Source organism: Passer montanus, unplaced genomic scaffold (genome assembly GCF_014805655.1).
Source record: "Passer montanus isolate IOZ18808 unplaced genomic scaffold, ASM1480565v1 scaffold3, whole genome shotgun sequence".
NCBI classification, from domain to species: domain Eukaryota; kingdom Metazoa; phylum Chordata; class Aves; order Passeriformes; family Passeridae; genus Passer; species Passer montanus.
This window is the reverse complement of record NW_024367707.1, coordinates 16,443,936-16,468,623: the sequence shown is the minus strand read 5'-3', so window position 1 is coordinate 16,468,623 and position 24,688 is coordinate 16,443,936. Positions and strand designations below refer to the sequence as shown.

The 24,688-nt window shown below is 40.8% G+C and overlaps 1 protein-coding gene across 1 annotated transcript in view; it reads left to right on the top strand.

Moving 5' to 3' along the window:
• The first annotated feature begins 10,106 nt into the window (after positions 1-10,106).
• Positions 10,107-24,688, top strand: part of GRTP1 (growth hormone regulated TBC protein 1) — a 35,348-nt gene continuing 20,766 nt past the window's right edge. The window contains exons 1-3 of the mRNA XM_039714098.1: positions 10,107-10,255; positions 11,704-11,855; positions 17,793-17,951. Of these exons, the coding sequence (XP_039570032.1) occupies positions 10,218-10,255; positions 11,704-11,855; positions 17,793-17,951 (349 nt within the window). The 5' untranslated portion in view covers positions 10,107-10,217. The remainder of the gene's footprint in view (positions 10,256-11,703; positions 11,856-17,792; positions 17,952-24,688) is intronic.

The following is a 24,688-nucleotide window of genomic DNA, read 5'->3' as shown; positions in this document are numbered from 1 at the left end:
TGCACTGGTGATTGGCCAGCACTGAACCCACCACACTCATTAGTACATTGGCCAGGAAATCCCAAATTAGCGAACCAAAACCATTACAATTTTATAGGATGGAAATCCTTCAACTGCTTTTCCAGATTGCTGTGGAAAACAATAATCTTAGGGTTTGTTGTCATTTAAATGATGTGGTTGTGCGGGACTGAAAGGAAGACTGTAACACTGGCAATCTCTCTCTAAGAACAGCACTGGTTCCTTCACCTCACACAAGCCATTTTTTGAGCCCCTCTCTCTCCCTCACCCCATTTCTGCCACTTCAGGGCAAAAGGGGAATTTGGCAGTGCTGGGTTAATGGTTGGACTCAATGATCTTAAAGATTGTTGCCAACAGAAATGATGCTCTGATACTGTTGTCATGTGTGGATGGAAGGATTCTCATTGCACACCCTAGCCAGAATAAAGTAATGCCTGATTCTCTAATACGTTAAAGATGGTGTTGGAGAGTGTCTTTGATTCCCCTGGTTGTGGTGACACTAAGATTCTGTGATTCTATGTAGTGTCTGCAGTGAGCTCAGTACCTGCACTGAGCACGAACCAACAGCTAAGTGGCTTTGCCTAATTGGAGCCCTTGCATTTTGTAGGCTTGGACTCTTTCTTTCCATTTTCCACAGCTGACAAGGTCTGGATGGTATTTTGCTGAGATCAACAACCAAATCCTTCACAATTTACTTCAAGGCCCTTTTGACATTCACTGATAATGTCTGCACAGTGATTTCTTTGGGTGTTATGCTGCTGCAGGCATAGCTCAAAGTGCCTCTCTGATTCCCCTCTGCTTGCCACTCAATTTGCATTCCCCAGCCACCACAGCCAGTCGGAAACTTTTTTAATGAGGCTGCTTTATCACTTATGAACATTATCATTCAGCACTGTGGGTAGATCTGTGAGTGAACAGCTTGCTAGTAGTAAATGGTGATAAGAAAGATGCCCTTGGCAAAGGCAAGAATTTTGCCCTGCAATAGCTCTCTTATTCTGGGCCAGTTCAGCATGCTCCTCTTATAAATGTGTGTCTATATGGCAAATGTGTTCACGTATCTCCTGCCAGCAATTACAGAGTCTTCTCTGCTTCTCTCACCATTTAGTAATGAAGGAGACAGGTTTCTGTGTAGGAGTTATTTACTTCCCCAAATCCTAGAAGGATCACAGAATAGCAATAAAATGAAGGCACCGGGAAATCATGGCTTCCATCCATAACATAAACCATATGAATTTTGTAGAAAGTCATTCACTCCATTAAATACTAAGAATTAAAGGCTGTAAAATTATTCTCAAGACTACTAAAAGGAAAAGACAGGCAAAATAAAAGCATCATTCAGCTCGATGGAAACAAAAATAATTAATTACTTTTTATCACTATTTGCTGAACACGTGCTTTAGTTAAATCCTGAGAGCTGCATGTGATGTCACTGGCTTTAGGAATATGGTTGTCTGATTAGCATTGTTGGTATGTACAACAGGTCTTCTAAAAATAGTCATGTTCAAATTAGAGCTGCAAAAACCCTGATGCAGTGATTCTCTGCAGTATCCTGCCTCATCTCTCCTAACATTTGTCAAAAACAGATTCTGTCTCTTCTTAACATTTTTACCCATCTTTAATAGTGCAGACCATCAACACAATTACTGTATTGCAGTATGTATATTCAGGGAGGAGAACGAAGATGCCTTTGTTTTTCAGTTTAATTAAAGGTAAGTGGTAAAATGGAAGTGACAAGACAAGCATCTTTGCATGTCCTTATAGTCAATATTTCAGCATTCATAGCTTTGCTGCCTGCAATCACCTCCTGCAAATTTCTCAAATATTATTTGATGTTTTCATCCACTGGTTTTCAAAACTGTTTAGCAAGAAATGTTAAATGCAGGCTGGACTCAGACAACTGAAGGTAGCTCTGTGGTCAGGGGAGTGCAAGTTGCCAATAAGTGCACAGGAGGATGTATTTACAAAAGGTACTGAAGGGTGCTGGAGCAGCAAATCAGACCACCAAAAAGCTAAAGCCAGACATTGACTCTTATGTAAGTGTTACCTAATTGTTATTTCTTCCCAGAAATCAGTCCACCAGAGCGGTCTTGTGTTTCATTACAAATGACCCTTTGTGAGGACCCTTGACAGCAACTGTGAGGTTTTTAAGTACTGCTTATTATGACTACAAAAACTTTAACTGCAAGGACCAGCAATAGCTTTCTCTCCTGGGAATATGAAAGGTATTGTCAGGGACACACTATCATTGCTGTGGGAAATACAACACCTTGCTAATCCTGCATTTGTTTGGTGCTAGAACCTAGTCTGTTAACTCTGGCCATTCCAATGTAGTAACCAGACAGCAGTACTCTAAAATACAGCCAGTGCAATCAAAAGAACTACAGTGTTTTTCCACACAGAATAAGTCCCAGTCATGCTCATGAGTACTGTGTGCACTTTGAAAGCTATGCAGCTATGTCCTCCCCAGAAGAGGACTTCCAAGAGTCCCTTCTTTTAATTTTTTCCATTTTCTTTTTTTTTATTATTTTTTTTATTTTCTGAAGCACTGGTTGAATCTGAGGAAGTTCTCAGCAAGGCATCCATCTACCTAGTATCTGGCCATTTGATTCTCAGCTTGCATAGAGATGCCAGACTTGCAACTTTGCTGTGAACAATAACTGATCCTGTAACGTGCAGGGGGGAAATTCTGCACTGTTCTGGACAATTTTCAATGCACCAGCAGATTTTTTTTCTACCAGATGGAAGGCCGAACTTGCTTTTGTTCTACTTGCAGCTCCTTCACGCTTACTTTCCCAGAGCACTCAGATGTGAAGCAAAACTGTGATTACACTTTCACGTTTATGATTTGCTTGCTTTAATGTATAGCCCCCGCCTCTACTTTTTGTAACACAAGTAAAGAAATGCCATGTGAAGACAGAGCAGCCACACGTAATATATTTCATGAGAGACAGTCAGTTCCTTCAATCAGAGACTGGATCTTTTTGGCTAGGAGGGGCATGAGATCTTCCCAGCACTGCTTCTTCTGGATCAGCAACTCTGTGTTGCACCTTGGAAGGCTCTAAGACTTGGGTGGGTTTCAGAGCTGGACACTGGAGCTGGAGAGAGAAACCACCCTTTTTTTCTTGAGTGAAGGCCTGAGTGACAGATTTTCACAGTGGAGGAGAATCATCTCTTCTTGAGTGATTCATACACTCTCTCTGATCCTTGACTCCTCAGCTGCTTGAACCCCAGGGGCTAGGACAGGATGAAACAAAGCACTGAAAATTATTAAGAGGCGTGAAGAACACTCAGCCCATTCCATTGACTTCTGTGGGATTGAATCTGAGCTTCCTTTGCTGAAAAGTGTTTCAATTATACAAACTAATTTGTTTATAATTTGCCCACATACAAAGAAATATTAAATTCTCAAAGTGTGTAATTCTCAACAAATGTTATACAGGGCATTTATGCTGCCATCAAAATACAAAAAGCTTTGTCTGAGGGAAGACAGCGAAGTTAAGAGAATTGCAGCTGGAATTACTTATACAGTCATTCTTTAGAATTCCAAATTATTTCATCACATGTAGATATCATGTGCTAAGCTGTAACTGAGTGTGGCAGAGAATCAGGGCCCCTACAAGGCATGTGCACAACACTAATGGCTTAATGTCAATTCTAAGTATTACTTATATATTTTGGTGAGTTGATTTGCATATACATGCAGATTATTATTACAGTCAATTTTTCATCAACAATTTTCCATCAACGTCTAATAAGACAATGATTGCACTTTTGCAACCACATGAAAAAAATTATTTTGCATAGATCAGGAAAGATAATAATTATCATAAAGCTTACTTGACTGTGTTCAGAAAATTAGCAACTGCTCATGGAGAATTGTCAGTGAAAAGATGTCATTCAAAAGGAAATTATAAAAATTAGATATTTGGAGTTTCTGAGAAGAAAATTTTTGAAAAATATGTTTTTGAGAAGTATGAAAACACAGAAATAGTACCTATTGCAGAAGCAATATAAATGCAAAGCACTGTCACACTCAGTGATTGTTATGGCTCCCTGAATAATTACAGCAAATTAAGTTCTATAATTTTCTTTAATTCATACACAGCTAAAATAAAATTTCTCAGTTGAAAAAAACAAACTGCTGTTTTGTTGACAAAAGAGCTACACTTTGAATGGAAAAAAGGATCAAAGAGTGGACTGAGAACATATTTTTGTATCTAATTGTGCAGCAAACTGTGGAAATACCAGAATGTTGCTGATGGTTTTCAATGTTATGCTTCCCTCTTCAATGTGATTACTCTAAAATGGGAAAGAACAGTGTCAGAAATACCTGAAATATCAAAAAGAAAAATTAAATTATTTCAATGCTGATAATGTACCAGTTTGTCATAGTACTAGGAACGCTTATCTGCAAATTAACACAAAATGAGAATGACATTTTTCCTCTAGTATTAGTCATGTGATGTAATTTGTAACCTGACAAAGTAAGCCAGAAGAAAGTAATAATTTGATCCTGGATGTTGCAATCACAGTTTCTTCCCTTCCAAAGGAATTTAAAAACATGATACTTCAGCTGATATCCTGATCCCATGTAAGTACTGAGGCATGTCTGTACTGATGGTTGTTGCTATAACCTTGCAGTTCCAAGAAGCTTCACTTGCTCTTGCTGTCAAACCCAGTTTTAGGTTTTCACAAAACTTCTTTTTCTTTCAGGCTGTGAGTTTGAAAATCTATAGGGGATAAACATGCAGAAAGCTGTGGTGAAGAACAACCTCCTTGGGAGCACATTACCTTTTGCAGAGTACAGCACTCCAAAGCTTGGAACTCACAGAAAGTGAATTTGCTGATCTAACTTAAACTAAGTAGCCCTGTATGCATGCATTATAAAATAGTATGTAATTACAGAAACTTCACATCTGTGCTCCTACAAAACTCATCCTTATTCCATGTGTGAAATTGATGACTGTTCCTGAGTGGGTAGATATACCTCCTTCTCTTTACACCAAATCATATTGTTACTTTAAGGGGTTTTTTTAATTTAATGATTTATTTCTAGAAAAACCCCTAACTGCATAGAGACAACTAACTGAAATAGCTAATGTTATTCACAGATAAGATTATGTATTTATATGCAAATACTGTATTTAAAGACCTGTAATGGTAACTCTCCCTGTTTCTTACCAACTGATATACTACTTGAGACAACTGAAATGAGAGTCCTTGCAGAGGAATCCTAAAGCAGAAGCTATCAAAGACCGGAAGAAGGTTTGCCTTAACTTTCCTCAACTAGGAACAAATGTGAAGTCATAGTAGACAGAGAACATCCAAATTAAACCCCATCCCTAATCAGTAGATATTTGAGCTACCAGATTTGCTAGGCAGGGTACCTTCATAACTGGGGATAAGAAAGAAAAGGGGATGGGACAAGTAGGAAGTTAATAATCTCCAATCTTGCCTACCATCTCTCCCTATGAAATTTCAAAGTTCACTTATAAGCCTTGTGCTCATGCAGCCAAGAAGGTAAACATCATCAGTGTGATTTAGAGGGCTTTCAGCACATCCCTCATGATCATTCAAGTAGATAAGGAAAAACAAGATAAACAGAACAAAGCCATCTAGAAAATACTTCACTTTGTCAGCTGAATAACAAAAATGTTTTACAGAGTTGGAGCTTGACCTAAGGTAGATTCATTAATTTCTCTCCTGCTCTACTCAGTTCCACACTGCTGGTTTCTGATGTGTGGTAGCTACTGACCTTTTTCCTAAGGACACCCTTGTCCCTGCCTTAGGAACACTTCCTGCTAATAATGTTTCAGTGTCTTTCCCATATCATTTCTGACATATAATTTTGCTGTGTTTTTCACACTGAGGGCACTACCATATAATTTCTCTTCTGCTGTTTCCAGTATTGTCACAGCCTTGAGCCTTCTTTTCTGACACAGCTGGAGGACGGCAGCTGGGTGCAGAAACCCTTCTGCAGAGGTTTCCATGGGTAATGTTGATTCTCCAGGCAGCTGCAGTGCTATGCAGCAAGCTTTAGAGCTCCTTTTTATAGATGCAGTTATCAGTATGCTTTGACTCCTGGGGCCACAGTCATACTGAGAATAATCAAAATACTGGCGGTTCCCAGACTACACGTGGATGTAACTTGTCCTTACAGCTAGTAACCTTCATGGACATGAAGCTGTGAAGCCTTTAGGGAATAGTGGAAATTAATTTTAAAAATACATTTCTGTCCTTGCTATGCAGTCTGTTCTAAAGTTCAGTGAATGCTGATGGAACAATTCACGTGAACAGGTTTAATCAGGCCTGCAGACTACAATTATGTAAGCATGATGCAATTTGCTGGGACAAAAACATGGAACAAGTTCAGCATTTCATTACATTTCAATATGGATTGAGAGCCTTAATTCATATGTAGGTGAGGATTGACTAAACTTGGTAGGTAGCTGGTTGTAACAGGAACTAAAGGTGTCTGGATGTGATGGTTATATATATGGTATATAAACACCCACACAGACATGTTTACTTCTTACTGGATATTCTATACTGCCAAATCTGCTCAACCTTAACAGTTTTCCCCCAAGTATGGAGCAGCAGATTTATTTCAGGTCATGGGAAAGTAGCTCCAGCCAAAAAATAGAGCTCCAAGGAAGCAGAGTACACTTGTGTGGTGTGGTTAACTAAGTACAGACACAAAGATGAGAGGCTGTATGGAAAATCACATGAGCTAGGGAAGCCACGTATGCTGTGGGATTTTCATCCCTTAGGATACTACAGCACCCAGTCTGTAGTGAGAATTATCTTTTTATCTCTTCTTCAATACTAATGCATTCATAGGTTTTAGGAGGGGCTATTAAACCATCTTGTAAGCACTTAAGGGCTTTTTTTAAAGTTTAAATTCCTGTCTGGATCTGAAAAAGCAGAGCTGCTGCCTTTGCAGGAAATATTGTTTCTTACTGGTATTTCTTATTTCTTATGAACAAACACCTGTGCTGTTTTAAAAATATCTGGCACACTATACCCATGTACACCTATATTCACACACACCTTATTCTTTCTTGGTCCTATAGTGCTTTTCTTTCCCCTAACAATTTCTGTTCTTTGGCCTCCCTGAAGCCAGCAAAAAAGAACCTCAGGGGAAAAAATGCCAGACACATATCTGATATTCAAAATAATAAATAAATTTCTTCCATTCTTGAATAGATAAAGAATCCTCATGGTTCCCACAAGCAGTCAAAGAAATACTTCCAGCACAAATATCATTGAGGAATTTCTCCTGGTGCTTCTTCTCCACTTCTGGCCTTAAGAGTAACAATGGCTGTGGGGTGGTATATGAGGAGCTGAGCCTCATTACAGCTCTGCTGATACATCAAACATAGGTGAGGCAGCACACATGTCACAATGTTAGGAAGCATAAAGCCACTCCCGAATAATTCCTGATAAGGCTGAGAATCATCCTGATATTTAGCAACTGCTCTGCAAACACAAGAAGGGAAGCCTTGCTCACTAAAATGCAGGGTATGAGACAAGCAAAGCTCTGAATGCCTCAGCCTGTGAAACATTCATCTGCTGTCTTCATCTGCCTTTGCAGGGAACATGTCTAAATGCCTACCCTTAAAGGGAAGTCACTATTTTAAGGGAGTCACTGTTTTACTCTGGGAGCACAACGACGAGAATTTCTACCAAACACGTTCACCAAAACATAAAAACTTCAGGGATAAGGTTCTGATGCAAAAAGGGGATGGGGGAGAAGTTATATAAAGTGTATTTCTTTTTGCACCAGATGGCAGATAGGAAGGCTGTGAGCTTCACTGATCGGAATGTGAACTAAGCCTACCCTTTTGCACTCTGCCACTGTCACCAGCTCCTTCAGAAGTAAAACACAAAAAGTAAATAGTATCTTTTTCTGCTGATCACACCACCAAAGCAGTTTTCAGATTTGAGGGTTTATGCATTAGTTTCTTTGAACGCCTTTAAAAGCAATATGATCTCATCTGCCCAGAAGAGAGCAGCATTGATACCCTGGGAAGGACAACCAAGGTATTCTCTCTTGCCAGTGGGCTGGCTCGTATTATCAGACAAAATATGGGGATCCAATTATTGTGCTGAAATTTAGGAATGATTTCTATTAATCAGTTGATAACCTAAGCATTGTTAATGGGAGTTTTTGTGTGTAACAGGCATAAATCTGAGTCAGTCACACAGTTGTGTTTGAGCAACAGAAACTGTTATTTGAGGCTTGAGTAAAAGTACACTGTGTTATAGACAAGGCTACCCTTGATGCACAGCAGATGTACCTTAATTAATCACAGAAACAATCTGCTGTTTGCAGGGAACTTTTGATGCATCCATTTTAAGGGGCATACACACCAAAGAGCCTGATGCTGAGAGATGAAGTATAACTCTGTTACCTAAAAAGCCTGTGCCTTCAGGATTGAAAGGAGAAGAGGCTATTCTGCTTAACTAAGGCTTCATTTTCTTCCGTGGGACAGCGCTGCCTCCCATTCACCCCTGTGCCAAGGACTGTCCGTGAGCCCGTGGCCACCTCGCAGGGCAGAGCTGTTTGCCGAGTGTGCCTCTGCCCACGCTCCGCCAGGGCAGCGCTGCGGCTCGGCCCGGCCCGCGGCTCGGCCCGGCCCGCGGCTCGGCCCGGCCCGCGGCTCTTCGGCCGCGCTGCAATGCCGCTGCAGCCCTGCCCGAGCCCGTGGTGCCGCACGGTGATTTGAGCAGCACCGCCTTCCCGCAGGAGCAGCCCTGTGCCCGCTGAAGCGCAGAACTCCCTCCCGCCCTCCCGCTCAAAAAAAGTAATAATTACGTTTTGCTGAACGATCACAGATTTTCACAGCACTGCAGCGCCAGTTAAACCAAGCACAAACCTCTTTATTTTCTTTCCCTTGCCACTGGAGCCGAACTACTTTTACATTTCTGCGTGGGTGATTGCCTGTGATCCCGCAGAGGGAAGGTGGCTTTCCTGAAGAGAGTGCTGGAACAACTGTTGATCTCCCTTGTGAAATCCCATCTGTTGTCTGCAGCAACTCTTACTTGCTGCCTGAACAAGATAATGTTTCCCTAGCAGTAGCTGTAATTTTCCAAGCATTTTGCTGGGTGCAAAGTCAGAACTTTATTCAAAAAAGGACAAGCAGGGATATAATTTTGCTCTCTCCCTTCCGTTTTGTGGTGTGTTATGAATGAAACTGCTGGCAGTCAGGTAGGGCCAAGTCCTTGTGGGCTTCAGGCTTTGTTCAAGACCTCTAAATATGAGGAACAGTGTGCTAATTTTAGAGGTGGATTCTGGAAATGGGGAAGCCAATTTTTAAAAATATAATTTTCTGTATTATTACACCACATTTTTTTACATTCTGCCATTTATTATTTAAATACTATCTAAATGAATGTTAGTTTACAGTGGAAACTAATCAGCAGAAGCTGAACTTGGGAATATTTCAGTGTATTAGAAAAACGTTCTTCACCAAGAGGATGGCTGGGCAGTGGAACACCAGCCTCCCAGAGCTGAAGATGCATTTGGACAGTGCTCTCAGGCTCATGGTGTGGCTCTGGGGGTGTCCCTCTTGGGGCACGAGTTGGGCTTTGATGATCCTTGTGGGTCCATTTCAACTTAGAATATTCTGTGATTATGACTGTAATGAATAATTTGGGGAAATTAAAAAGAAGATTGTGACGATTCGGGGAAAAAAAATAATTCCCAAACCAAGTGAACTTAAATAATAACCCAACCACCTTTTTTCCCCCCGTTATTGGGAAATTCCTAGGGGTTGAAGAGCTGTACCTGAAACCACTCTCCCTCCCCTCGTACTAGTGAGACATTTCCCTCGTGCTAAAACATTTGATTTTTATTTTTTTTTCCCCCAAGATGCGAGGGAAATGTGAAACGCACACATATAAGCCGGGACCAGGATCACACCCGCGCCTCCCTGCGGTGCTGGCTGGGCAGGGAAGGCGGCCCGGCCCCAAGGGCGCGGAGCTGCCCTGCCCTGCCCTACCCTGCCTGCCCCTGCCCTGCCCGGCTCTCCGCTGCCCGCTGCCGGGCCGGGCAGGGGCGGGCCCACGGCCGCCCCCGCCCCTCGCAGGGCGGCAGAGAGTTGAACTGGGGAGCCGGAGCTCGGCGCGGGGCCGCGGCCGCGGCGCTGCTCGGCCTGGGGAGCGCCCGCCCGCGCCGGGCGCCAGCGGGGCGGCCGATGGCGAGGCGAGAGGACGGGCGGGACTGGGCGTACAGGTAGGGCTGCCGGCCGCGCTGGGCTCGCTCCGTGCCGGCCGCGCTGGGAGGGCGAGCTGCGCCTCGCCGGGCGCTCGGAGCCGGCCCTGCCGGGGGCTGCGGCCGGGGAAGCCCCCGCGGACCGGCCCGGGCGCGGCTGTGGCTGAGGGCACCGAGCGGCCGCCGCAACCTTCCCTGCCCGAGGGCAGCCGGGGAAGGTGGCTTCCCTAAACCCTGCGTCCTCCCTCTTTGTTTTCCCTTTCTACCTTGGGAATGGAGTGGAGCGTGAAATTAATCTGCACTTGCTGCCTGGGCAGTCGCAGTCGTAAATAAGAGATGTGTGTTGATAGACGTGTGAGGGGGTTTTGTGTGTGTGTGTGGTTTCATGTTCCGTGTCTTCAGAGAAACCTGTGTCGGGCGTCTCGCTGCCTTTTACACCCGTGGGGTTTGTGTCGCATTGGAGGATACATGAATGCTCTTCTAACAGCCAACAATCTAATAGCGATCTGAATATTTAATTGTTCCTCATCTGATTCATGCTTTACTACCTGTGACGCTCCCGTGAGCCAGTTTTCCCAAGGCTGTGCCAGTGTTGCTCCATGGCCAAATTCCTTCGCTATGAATGAAACAGACAGTGTTTTGGGGAGTTAAATGCTGAAGTCTGTCCTGAAACCTTGTCTGACTGGACAGATCCCTCTGCCTGTTTAACTTCTGCGAAGCCCATTAGTGTCCTGTACTCAGGTGATAATTTGCAGGTATGGAGCACCCTGGAAAGTTGCCATAAATATAATTTAGCAAGGTGAGTTGATATATTAGAATAGAATTAGCCATGCAGTTCTGATACTCTGTCATTATTGTGCTGCCTGAGATAATATGCTGTAACTTTGAACAATTTAAAAGATAATAAAATAAGCATGTTGGTACTACATATGAAGAAGGTAGCTCGACACAAGGATTTGTCTTTTTCCTTGTATATTTTCATGAAAATAATTTCAGAAGTTCCTTGTTTAAAAAATAACCTTTGTAACTTGTTACATGTGTGCTTTCTGTTGTCATTTTTCTGTGCAGAACTGTCTGGAAAGAGAATTCAGGCCATATTGGAGCTGTTGTGCTATACTTCATGTTTTTCAGCTGTTCAGCAGATACCTCCCAGACTTTTATGTGGCCGTAATTTTGTGTCAGTTTTGCACACAATGGGTCCTTTGCTCCAAAAACTCCTTACTTAAAAAAACCAGGGAAATCTGTGAAACTGACTGAACAGTGCATGTTTAAGTTCATTTATTTAAACAGCTTTGATATGCTAAATGGAGTGTAACAGTTTGTGGGAAGTAGGCTTTTGCTGGGAGGAGGGAGTCTTGAGCTGCTTTTAGAAATAGCAGCTGGAAGTTATTTAAATCATACTTGCCTTTTTTTTTCTTCAGCTGTAGGTATGTAGAAACATTATTATAGGAATTCTTTTTATTTTGTAGGGTTGATCCATATGGGTTTGAAAGGCCAGAAGACTTTGATTATGCATCCTATGAAGCATTCTTTTCCAGATACCTAGTGGTACTCACTAGAAGAGCAATAAAATGGTCCAAGCTCCTAAAGGGGAATAACAGTATACAGAAGAGTTTAAAAGGTGAGCTTCATGTCTCTTTATCAGTAAAAGTGCATTATGTTAGGATTCAGTAGGTTTGTATTTTTAAGTGTTGAATACTGTTTCTGTCTTCAAATGAAAACCAATAGTATAAATAGTAATAATTCATAAGCAAGTATGATATTGTTAGAGGGATTTCATTTAAATCTTCCAAAAGAGTAATCCCTCTTCAGCACAGGAATATCTTGTTACATCTGTAACCCAGCTATTGTGGCCACTGGCACTCCAAGATGCCGTTTTGCAGCTGTTGGCTGTATTGTACTCTGTGCTCTATTTAAAAAGAGATGAGATTATGTAGAAGATGCTGTCTTGAACCCCAGGGATCAGGATGTTAGGGCTCTCAGTTGCTGCCTCTTTAACAGTTCTTTAGGCTGCTGAGATTTTCTAGCTCTCCTTATCCTCCTTTTGTAAAATGACATGTACCATGCAGCTCAGAAGCTGTGTACTAAGAACTGATGGTAAATGCCTTACAAAGGGAAGAAAGTAGGATTAATGCAGGGGCTAACGCAACACTGGATAAAATGCTGATGGAAGTGTTAATGTCTTTTAACACTTTTTTCATGCTTCAAAGAGCATGAAAACCTCTAGAAATGCTTTATCTTGCAAGAGATACAGGTAGAAATAAATACAGAGAGTCAGAAGGTGTTAGGGAATCCTGTGAAACTAAAGGATGGAGTTCCCTCCCTCTCTCTTTCTGGGTTATGTTTTCATATAAGCATCTACATTTTCCTGTTTGCTGTAAATGGTGCTTATCAGGTTGCTTTCTCTGGTTGTCTTTTGGAGTTGGGCAGAGTTCTCTGAAGAATATTAAGGAAAAATTGAGTAAAATTTAGAGCTGTGCTCCAGGTGCAGCCTTTGGCTGGTGGTTCTGATAGTTTTGGGGCTGTTTTTCTTCCTTGGCACCAGAAAAGGGATGATAACTAGCGAGACATTTTAAATATAACAGTGTATTTTGTGTACAGATGTCTGTATTGTGGGTGAGAAATTCCAGAAAATGTAGGTTTGAGCTGTAACTGCTAGATCATATGCTGCTAACCACAAAGGATCTACTTCTACTGTATTATTTTTTCATAAAAATGTAAAGATGTTTTTGTTTGGGGTGTCAAGTTTGAATGTAGTGAGAACATCATGCCATTTTGAATTAATGAGGATTTTGAAATTTTGCAGAACTTAGTCTTCTAGCTGGGGAAGAATAATCTCAGTTTGATTCATACCCTTCTCTTAATGTGTGAGTGGTAACAGTGGCAGCTTTTAGCAATTTCTGTGAGTTCATTTCATTTCTCTGTGTGTTCCCAGTTCTAGCATTTTAGAAACAGAATGTTACTGTGATACCAACAGTGGAATGCCTTTGGTCTTATTTTGGAGTCAAAGCTTTGACTAAATCTCTCAACTTGAGCACCAGGCTTCAGAACCAATGGCCATGCTGCCCCACTGGGCACATAATGGCAGCAGCCTTTCATGTGGCTTTGATTGCCTCCAACAGGTTGCTCACTGTGGGAGCTGGGATTCTATAAATGCACTGAGGGGACACAGGCAATGGCTCTGGACTGTCACAAGTTGTGTTTGACTGGTGCATCATCTTTGATGCTACTGACTTGTGCTAAAGATACCTCGATTTCTAGGCTATGGATTCTCACATATACAGGTAATTGCAGGGAGGGTGACAGGAAAAAGTAATACTGAGGAAATGAAGTCTGAATATAGATTCAGGGTTGTTACAAAAAGCTTTCTACATTAGCCTCATCTGACACCTCAGAGGAGGAGAGTGAAAGCTTAACCTGTGCAATTACTGATTTTTAAATATGGTCCTTCTCATTTCAGTACTAAGATTGAATTCTGTGACATGCACATGGAATTGTGTAAGCATGTGTGTGCTTTATCCTGCAAGATGATTATGCAGTGATTTCCTTGCAGGCAAATAGCAGAAGCTCTGCTGGTTATTAACTGAATTTCCCTCCTCCAGGACCTGATTCGTTGCTATGAAGCTTTGCTCAGAGCTGCTGGCTCTGCCATAAGCTAGAACTGAGAAGAATATTTGATTTGCCACTTCCCTCCCCAAACACAGTAGCTGTGAACCAATGTTGAGTGTCCTGCTGTGAGGAGATATGAGAGAGGCAGTGCATGTGTGGTATCTCAGTAGTTCCACACCCATTTGTCTACACACAGAGAAGCTCATAATTTCTGCCCAGGCGAACAGGAAGAAGTGATGATTTGTGTTAATTTTCCAGTTTGGAAACATGGCATGTTCACATGCTGCTGGGTTTGCCTCATATCCAGGGTGGTTTGTGTGTGTATAATTCTGTTCCACTATAAAGAAAAAGAATTAGACTACATTTTAACAATGGTAATTAAGCAGTGCGTTCTTTTGTTCTGTGTTGCAGCATGCTGGTAGGGTGGGTCATGAGAATTTGGCTAACAGCTCCTTTCACTCATTCTCCAGTCTCTTCCTTTTTTTAATTTTTATTTTTCAGGTATTCTGTTCCCACCCCCCCCGCCTTCCCCTTGTTTCCACTGCACATGAGAGTTTATAATCATTGTTTGTGACTTGGCTTCTTTCTCTCTATCTCTCCCTCTGCCACTACTGAGATCCTCCTATTTTTTTTCCTTGTATCATTCAGCTCTGTCTTTATGGGACAAAAATACAGCTTTCTGCTCTGTTTTGTTTACAGGTGGGCAACAAACTGTCTGACCTAATTGCTCAAACTATCCTAATTCTGACCAAAATCATGCTACACAAAAGAATTTGGCTGTACTAGTGAAAAGTGGCCAGTAGCAGAAGAAACTTTCTGATCTTTGATAAAATACAGTGAAAGGGAAAAGTAAACTTATTAAACAGTGGTCATAACATGAGCACTTCTGTTCCAGCCCAGGGCTTGGCAGAAGAAAAGTCAGTTTGACTGTAACTTTATTACAGCACTTATGTGCTGTGTTTTTTCTGTTATGTATTCATGAAATAAAGCTTTCAGTTCCTTGTATGCTGTTTCCAGCTCTTCCACAGAATTTTTCTTCTGGGGCCCAAGTGTATTTCTTCAACATTCAACAATAATTGTTAGTACTTGAAAAAGTGGATGCAGATGCTTCTCAAAAAATATTTTCAAAATGAGATAATTTTTGTTTTTAAATGTTTAGGGAGTTTTTGCTACATAAACTTGAATCTATGCTGTAGAATGAAACAATGTTAGTAGGGGAAAAAGACAATGCAACACTTGCCTTGAAGCAGAAGTCTCCAAAATCTCATAGTCTACCATCAAACAAGGACAGGCAGGTTGAAATTACTTATTTTTATATCTTGTTACTGTAAGTAGTGTACAGTGTTAGAGAAATGTTATTTTCTGCATAATTTTCTCTTGAAAGTTACTTTGGGAACTTACCACTTTTAGACTGCTACTCTATCAGGTAGCTGTTTTTTCTTGTTAAAAGGAAATCACATTCATAAAGTGTGACTCTAAACTTGTGAAACTGGCACTAAGTGTCAGAGGCAATTAAATTATTAAGGGGGAGGAGGGTTTCCTAAAAATTGGTGTTTCATATTTTGTTAATGAACAGAGGCCAAAACTTTACCTAAAGATATTTCTTACCTGTGTATGGTCTAGAATTTAGATCACCTGTATCACCTGTCCTGGGAGTGATTCTGTGTGCAGTGCTTGGGGTATTCAACAGTGCTGCTTTTGAGATCAAGCCCTTGGTTTACAACTGGCACTGCATGTGTGGGTGGAGACCTGTGCACGACCTGGCCTCATCTGGGAAAGCCTCTCAGATGTTACAGTGGGAGGGTATTCTGTAGTGTGAACTGTTCTTGTGGGCTTCCTAGTTCCCAGGGATAATGTGGAGGAGAGCTTATATATGTATATATTTGTATAAAGACAGTTCCATTTATAGAATATGATATATCTATGTCTATCTACATATATAAATTATATATATTAAACTGCAGCTGTCCTCCTTTTCAAAATGATTTTGCTGCTTCTGCATGCCAGTTTGCAGATCCTAGCAGGTATTATAATGGTGTGAGATAAAAAAGCACAATGTAAAGGGCTTTTGCATTCCTCAGGGAGTGAGGGAGCTGGGTCAGTAGTCACTTGGGGTGATACAAGCCCCTGGCTGTCTATTGCCATGAGAATGACACTGAGGAATGAGTGTGTGCTGTGCTGCAGGCTGCTTTCCCCTTGTGCCACTGTCAAAGGCTTGTCCATGCTTCTCTTGAATTTAATGTGTATTGTTGGATATCAATGTTGGCTATGCTTCCAGAATTTACAGTTGTTCCAGAAAAAAATGCCATTGGGATTATGTGCTAAAATGCTATAATCCAGTATTTAAACCAGTAAGTTTGTTTCTAGACTCATCTGAATGTCCCTTGTTAACCTAAATGGGACTGGTTCTTGATAGGATAGTCATCTCTGTATTTGCTATGTCAATGTATAGGATTTCTTGAGCATTGGAGTTCAAAATCTTATAAAAAGATGAAGTGGGGATTATTAAACCACCATGGAAACAAGTGAATTATTTCCAGTCTAAAAGAAGGTTGTAGTTAAGGTAGCTTTACAGCTAGAAGTCTAGTCTGTAACCTGTAATATAAATCCTCATTGAAAAGTTAAACAAAAACTGTAGACCAGGCATGTATTACAAATATGTTTCTTTGAGAGAAAATACTAGATTTTAGGTGGGTGAAATGCTCATTATTTGTGCATTTTTATGTTGGGTGTCCCGGGAGAAGCAGCTTTGGGTCCTGAAGGATGGGCAGCTGTAATTAGGTGGAATGTATTTAGAAGGTGTCTGGCTGAGTTGTAGAACCTTGCTTCACTCTGCTGTTTTTAAGGCCTTTAATTTAGGCAGCATTTATTACAGAACTGTGTGATTCAATAAAACCTGGCTAGGTAGTGATATTGTGTGTGGTAATGTGTGGGTGGAATAAAAATCCCCACTTGGATTTGAGTCCCATAAAATTTAGAGAGGAGAAGTTGATGCTTTTATTGATACAAAATGATTCATTTAGTACAAAATGTCTGTTTCATTTGTTATTTTCTTCTCTGTGAAAAAAGGAGAAGAATCTCAAACATTCAGCTGTCTTTTTGGGTCAGAAAAGGCAAAGCAGATTTAGGATTATGTACCCGTAAGCAGCATTGACTCCTTATTAATATTTTTCATACCATTCCCAGGAGGAAGCTGCTCTTGTTGTCATTAGCCTGATGCTTTTTCCTGTAATTTTGCATCATAGTTATTTACACTGAATCATCTGCTTTAAAAAAAAAGCTGAAGCACACCCTTATGATGAAAATGATGCAGTAGATAAGAGATACTTTAGATTTGAAAATACTTCCACAGTTATTCTAGGAAAAAATAATCTCCTGCTCACTTACATCTCCAGTTCTTCTGGGGCTCATTTAGACAGGAGGCACATTTGTTATAATCCTCAGATTCTGCTGTATTTCAGTGGTCAGTGCTGAGCTGAAGCCCGAGGGTTATGGTAACATGGTCATTGATGTTAGAGTTAAATGGGCAGAGCCATCGTTTCAGAGGCCACTGGTCATGTAGGAAAAGTCAAGTCAGTGCTTGTCAGAATGGAGAAGGACAAAGATCAAGGGGGAAGATTTGCTGTTTGTATCTCCATCCAGAAAAGCAGAAGAGGAAAGGATTCAAAATTGACACAAGGGAAGAGAGGAGGGAGGAAAACCTGAGTCTGAAGATCTGAGGGGGGAGTCTGAGTGACAAGAACTTAGGAGTGAATCTAAAATATACTATGCAGCTGAGAAGTAAATGCTTATCCTAAAATGGTAGCATGGAGAGAAAACATAATAATATCCAGTTAAGAGTTTTCCTATGACTTCTTAACTTCAGGCTGCTCATTTAAAAAAGAATAATACAGTTGGATATTTTTTTATTTCTTTAAAAATGAACCAAACCAAACTTTTTGTCTTGCAGTAAAGAGATATATCAGGAAAGGCATCCCCAATGAACACCGTGCATTGGTCTGGATGATTGTGAGTGGGGCCCAAACCAACATGGAACAAAACCCTGGGTATTACCACAGACTGCTTGAAGGAGAGAAGAATGCCAAGCTGCTTGAAGCAATCAAAACAGGTTATTCTCTTGATAATGCTGTTTATCTGTATTTATCCATCCTATGGCCTTAAGTGTTAGAGATCAAGTTATGTCATGGAAAACTTGATGTTTCTGTAGTAGTGGTTTAAGTGCTGAATTAACACTTAAATTAGATTAGCCATAAGCTCTTTAACAGCACAGATCTTTCCAGGTTCATTGTGTGGTTAAAAGCATTAAGAAATGCTTTTAAGGAAGATTAGAAATTATTTGAGAAGGAATAAACTAGAAAACATTACAGTGTCATCCAAGTGATTGAAGAGTTGTAACTTTGAGCCATGACACCTGCCTTTGGGTCTGTTTCTCCTTAATTCTATCCCATAGGATACTGGAGCAGGGATGATTGAAGATGTAGCATAGAGGCCCATAAGGAGCAGGTGAAGTATGCTAGGATTTCAGGTTGAGTAAGAAGACAGATAAGAAAAAGCTGTTGATAGATATATGTGAATTATACGTGGTGCAAAGAGGGTGAATAAGGAGCAATTGTTGTTTTTTGTAACATAAGAACCAAGGACACTGAACGAAATTTGCTGTGCTGCAGGGTTAGAAGAGTTGTGGCACTTGTTACTGTGCTGCAGAGGTTAGAAGTATGAACTGGTTTAAAAAGGAATTTGATAAACTGAGAGGTGGGGGAATCCACTTGATGCATGAAATATTAAACACTAAATGTAAATCCCTGGGAGAAATGTTAGGAGGTGAAACACCCCTCCCCTACTAATCCATTTTCATGTGTGCTTTCTGTGAACATTGATCAGTGGCCAGTACTGATGGCAGGGTATAAGGGCACCCAGACCTTAGGCTGGCCCACTGGGAGGAAAAAGGCAGTAGGTGAGGACAAGTAGGAGTTTGATTTCACTGATACTTGTCCTGAAACCTGCTACAGCAGAGCCTTTGTGGCCGAGCTGATATTGGTTGAATTGTCCAATTGAAAAATCAGGAGATTGGGCTGTACTCCAGAACAATGCTGAGGCCATTTGGTTAGAAAGGCAGGTTGTCTTTTTCCTCTTGCAAAAACCCAGGTACTTAAAGTTTGGGTGTGATGGATTTTTTTTTCAAGCTGGATAAGCATCCAAAAACTTTTGGTTTATGCAGTTTCTTGTCTTGCCTTTCCCCACAACAGCAGTACTTTGGGCTTTTGGGACTACACGCCTTAGTAAGGTATTCTGGAGCATAAACTTCATGTTCCTGTGAATATGGAGACTAGCCAGAAATCTGCAGGCTTATATCCTGCTCAGAACTAGAAACAGTAGAGCTGTTATTATGAATAAAGAAGGAGCTAGTAAGATGACTTTCTAAAGCCCACCTTGGTAAGGGTCTGGAGAAGCATCAAACTATTCAATTGCGGTAAAAGTGCTGCAAGAGAGAGTTGAAAACAACTTTTTTCCAGTAGTAGACAAAGACAGGAAGGGTCAGTAGCTGGCTTTCCCCACAGGTTAAAATGAAAAAATATTTTTGTGGGGGAGGAAAAATACTGGGAGAGGATAAAGATCTGTTTGTGAATTATGGAGGAAATAAAGTTTCGGAAGAGCTACTGCATTGATTGGAAAACTGCAGAAGAGAAAATTAACGTGGAGCAAGTGAAGGAAAAGATAAGGAAAAATGGCTTGGAAGATTTTATTGGAGGGGAGAAATATAATAAAGACCTCAGACACTCCTCCTTTGGAAAGGAAGAACCAATGTGGACCATAGGATGGATAAAAGGAACAAAGTACTTAAGGTGAATGTAAACTTTGTGGTTAGTGTGTTTAATTAACTTATGCTCCTGTTGACTGTGCACATTGTATGAGGCTTTGGCTGAGGACTCGAAATTTCAGTGTGAATTGTTGCCTGACTTTGATTTTGTCTCTTCAAGTGTTGTTCTCCCATTAATGTAGTTGTTTTTAATAATAAAGCAAGGTAAGGTGTGGAATTGTACCTCTGCTTTCATATTTGCAGTTTCCAGAATTTTCATGCAATGGTGCAGTATTTATTCCCACAGCTGTGGAGTTACAGCCCAGCACAGTGCTGAGGTTTATAAACAAGAGAACAGCAATCACACTTTTTTTCTTTTTTTCCCAGGGGAGGGGCAGGAGGACAAGGCCAACCAAAGACTTTATTTCAAATTCAATTTAAAATGTGTAAGAGCCAATGTGTCCTTTTTCTTTCACATGCCCAGAAGCTGCAAACAATTTTCATGTATGTTTGAAATTAGTTTTCATATGGGAAAGTTTTTGATGTGGTAATCAGGTTAAAAAGGGGAGGTAGACTGTGTGAAGAAGTGGTCTAATCTTTAAAGAAAAATCTGATTTGTAATAGAAGTCTTTCAGCTAATTAAATCTGTAATCTGTTCTTTCACCATTTTTGCCCTTTAACTTCCTGATTCTGATCTGATGAGCTTTATTGCTACTTTATTTTATATGGTATTTGCTCTTTGAACATTTTTGTTTTTTAAAGAAAAATGTAAGAGGGAACAGGCTTCTTACTCTAACCATTGAAAGAGAGCTAAAAGAATGCAGGTGTCTAAATTTTCATGTCTTAGTTTATGTAGACATTTAGAAGTACATGCATTCCAGCAACACTTGGTTTTTCATGCTCTATTATAGAAAGTTTAGTAGGACAAATGATGTTGTAGGATAAGAAGTGGCTGTCCTTCTAATGCAGAGACTACATGGCTGGGCTGGGTGCAAAAAGACTGGATTGTAAGTTGTAGCTTCCTTGGGGTAAGCTCCCTTTAGGCTGGGCTGATTTGAATTTTAGCTCTTGTATCTTGTCCTTTCTCTCCATTGAAAAACACACTCTTGGACAGAAGTGTCTGTGTCTGCAAGTGCTCAGGCACGTACATGCAGCTAATCTGTGTTTCCACTCTTGCAGTTCATGAGGTGGAATTGTAAGGTGCCGTGAAGGCTGTGATTTTGTGCTTATCAGTCAGTCCCAGAGCCTGAGCTGTGCTGTGTGACAGCTGGCATAAGGATCTGACTATGGATTGGATGATAGTTGCAGGAGCTTTAATTGAGTTTATGACAGGGTCAGAAAAGTAATTCAAACAATGGTGATTGCCATTTCACTGGAGACAGGGAATATTTTACTATCGAAAGCACTAAGAAGCTTCTCTGAAGCATCTCTGAAACTGTGAGTGGAAGCTGGGGATTTTCAGGTGAGTTTAAAGCATTTAAAGGAAGGGGAAGAGCATTGTCAGCTCTTGTGCCTCTCTGTAAGAGGAGCCCTTTCTCAGGTCATATCCAAGCAGCTGCCTCACGTGGTCTTTGGTCGACCAGAACAGCTGAAGGGAATGGAGTGTGTAGTGACACTTCCTCAGAATGTTTTTCCTACTCTCCAGTTATCTGCAGTTTCGAGAGTTGCCAAGACATATGCTGCATGTTTGTACCTAATAATGTTGGATAGGAAAAAATTAAAAAAATTTGCTCATGATTTTGCAGATTTGTGCTGTCTCAGTGCTGTTAATCATCTCCCTCTAAACTAAGTAGCTTTTATCCACCTGGGTTTATGCTATAGATGGTAGCCATTCATATCTCTGGTCTTCCCTGTTGCCATTCTTTCTGTAATTTCTCTAATTCTGGTATCATCTTTTGGAGATGAAGGGGACTGGAATTTATGCATGTGCTTCTCAGATTTATACAGTGGCAATATTGTTCTTTTATAGGAAATCCTAACCCTGTTAGCTTTCTTGATTACTGAAAGCTCTTGAACTGTTACTTGGTAGGGGGGGTTGTGAGGGTCAGTTTTTCTGACTTTAGTTAATGAAAAACTTGGCCTTAAAACAAACAAACCCCCCAGACCTCCAAAACAATTTATGTTTCCAGGTGTTGCAGGAAAAAGCTTGAGGATGACTGCTAAACACCCAGTTATAACAAATCTAAAATACCCTTTAAGTATGCTGTTTGTACAAGTTGCGATTTATGGCCTAACCTCATTATTCTGGATTTGCAGTGGAGTTTTTGAGTGCTTGTAGTTGGCAGTTGAAGCGAATTTTTGCTCTGCTCTCTACTATGTAAAATAAGAAAAAATCACATGCCTGGAAGCTCTTCAGAGCAGGTGCGCATCACAGATGTAGCAGTGGCAAAGAAATGACCCTAAGTGGATTGGATATGTTAGTTATAAAAATACTTGTGTAATTTACTGACCACCTGTGTCTTGAAGTGGGAAGTACCAGGATATGAAAGTAAAAGTGCCATGGTTTAGGAAATGTTTTCTTCAATTTAGCACTCCCATTAAAACCACGTGCCGGCTCTCTCCCCGTCTCCAGCTAGAGGGACAAAAGGCAAAGATCACAGGCTGGGATAAGAGCAATTTACTGGAAACAGCAATGAGATACGAAAATGAACAGTAACAGCAACAATATTAATAACAAAAGGTGTATAAAACAATTCACACAGAAAGAAAACAAATGATAATAGACAATACCAGGTGGCTCCCTCTGCAACTTTCTCAACTGGATGGAACCCCTTCTCCCTGGAAGACAGTCCCTTTCCCAGGCCCCTGGCATTGGTGAGGTGGTATAGAACAACCTCCAGACCCTATAGCCACACCCTCTTCCAACTACTGCAGAAATTAACTCTGTCCTAGCTGGGATCAGGACAGAAAGGAAAGATGAGCTAGCAAGGTGAAGAAGGTTGTCTTGTAGGTGCATGACTTTTGAAGTACCCTAAGTAGGAAAAGCATGAGACTGGTTTCAAAAGCGTTGTTTTTCTGGACTGTGCTTTCAAATCTCTTTGCTCCAGAAATAGCATCAATGACTGTGGTTCTTGGTACCAAAATAGACATCAGTTTTATAAACTGAGGCTAATGTATTCTGCCTGTTTGTATTACTGAATGAGGTTGAAATACTGCAGACCCATGAAAAGGAAGAAAGAATCCAGTGGTCTTCTCAGGGTTGCTGCACAGAGATAAATCAGCAGGAAAGCTGGTGCTTTGTTTTATTTTATAGCAGCATAAAACTGCCAGCTCAGAGAGCTGAAAGATTGCAAAAAAAATTTGCTATTGAGATTTAATCTGAATTTATTACAAAAGAGTAGCTAGTCTTTTCATTGTGACCTTCTTTCTGGTTCTGTGCTCCCATACCTAGTTTATTTATAAGCAGCAGATCTGCACATAATGAAAAGATGGTCAAAATTTGGGGATTTATTGAGCATTGTAAGGTTCTAATGTTCATTTTGCTGTTTGAAAAGAACACTGATTCTTTTTTTTTGTTTTTCCAAAACTGGACTAGTTTGAGGCTGTGTTCCTTTGGACAGTAATGTCTATTAAGAGTGAAGTAGATTAATGGAGAATAGGTCAGAGGGTAGGCTGTGCAGAGCATGAGAAGGAGGTGTTTGTATGTCTCTCCTGGAACAGATGGGTTAAAGTGGATGAAGTGGTGAAGCCAAATGAACAGCTCTTGCCTGCTCCTTCCATTTGCCTCAGGCCATCTCTGACCCTCATCTTGTACCAGGGTAAAACACTGGCTTGTGTGTGCCTGTGGAGGGCTGGGTTCCCTCATCTTGAGTCAGAGGAGCCTCTGGAAGAACTGGAGGAGGAGGGAGAGCATGCAAATGGAGCAGAAAGGGCAGGATGGAGAGGGAATGTAATCTTCTGCTCTTGTGCTCAAAGGAATAATCTGGCACAAGGAGTCCTGTGAAACCATGCTCCATATCTTCTATTAAGGGTAAAGCTTTTTAGCTTTTCTCTCCATCCCCTCACCCTAAACTAGAATATTGTTACTAAATATAAAGTTTTAAATCCTTCATAAAACTAGGGAAGGCTTCCCCCAGTCCTTCTGGGAAAAAAACATGCTCTGCAATCAGAAAACAAGTTGCAGCTGATTCTCTCAATTGCAGGTTGTGAAATTACAGATGAGTTCAGTTTGAGTAGTCCCTGCTTTGTAGGTGATGGCCTTTTCTTACTCTCCCCTTACCCTCTGCATACCTGGAGAGAAGAGCCATGGCTAAAATGCAGCATTAATCTGTTCTGGAACATTCCTTATATACTTTAATAAAGAATAAATTCTGATTATGCAAATACTATGCTGCATAATCTTCCTACCAAGAAGAAACAAAAGAAATTTATTTGTCCTACAACTGTCTGTTGTTCAGGTCCTCTCAAAAATTGTCTTTTTCCTTGTGCTTTTCTTCTCATACATGAGAGGCAAAGTGAAATATTTTCCTGCAAATGATTTGTTCCCTTTAAAAGGAAGAAATAGCAATTAGTGTGATAACTCCTTCATGCATGTGACTTCCACTACACTATTCATGATTTTGGGGAGCTTTCTTCCTTTGGTTGCTTATAGCTGAACTTTGTGTCAAAGCTGTAACAGACTTCTTCCTTTATGCCGGAAAAGGCTGATAAAAAGTGATAATTCTTAGGACATGAAGATCTGTACAGAAGTGCTGTTACTGAAGTTTGTTTTCAACTTTAACCCAATTTGTTGTTGTCAAATATAACCCAAACGACTACTCATATTTTATTAATAACTCGTGGGTTTGGAAAATCTGCAAAGTTACTTCTAGACATTTAAGTTGGAGAGAAAAATTCTATTTAAAGGTCATATGCACAGCTCTTTGCAGGTGACCTTGGGTTTTCTCTTTATGGAATGAAGCAGGCCAAAAATTAACTCTGCCTGTTGTTTTCCAGCAACTAAGGGCTATTTTGGGGTGACTAGCTCAAACCTGCATGTCTAACTTTTAGACCTTTTTAAGGAGAGATGAATCCTACCATTAATGTTTGGTCTGAAAGAAATTAATGGC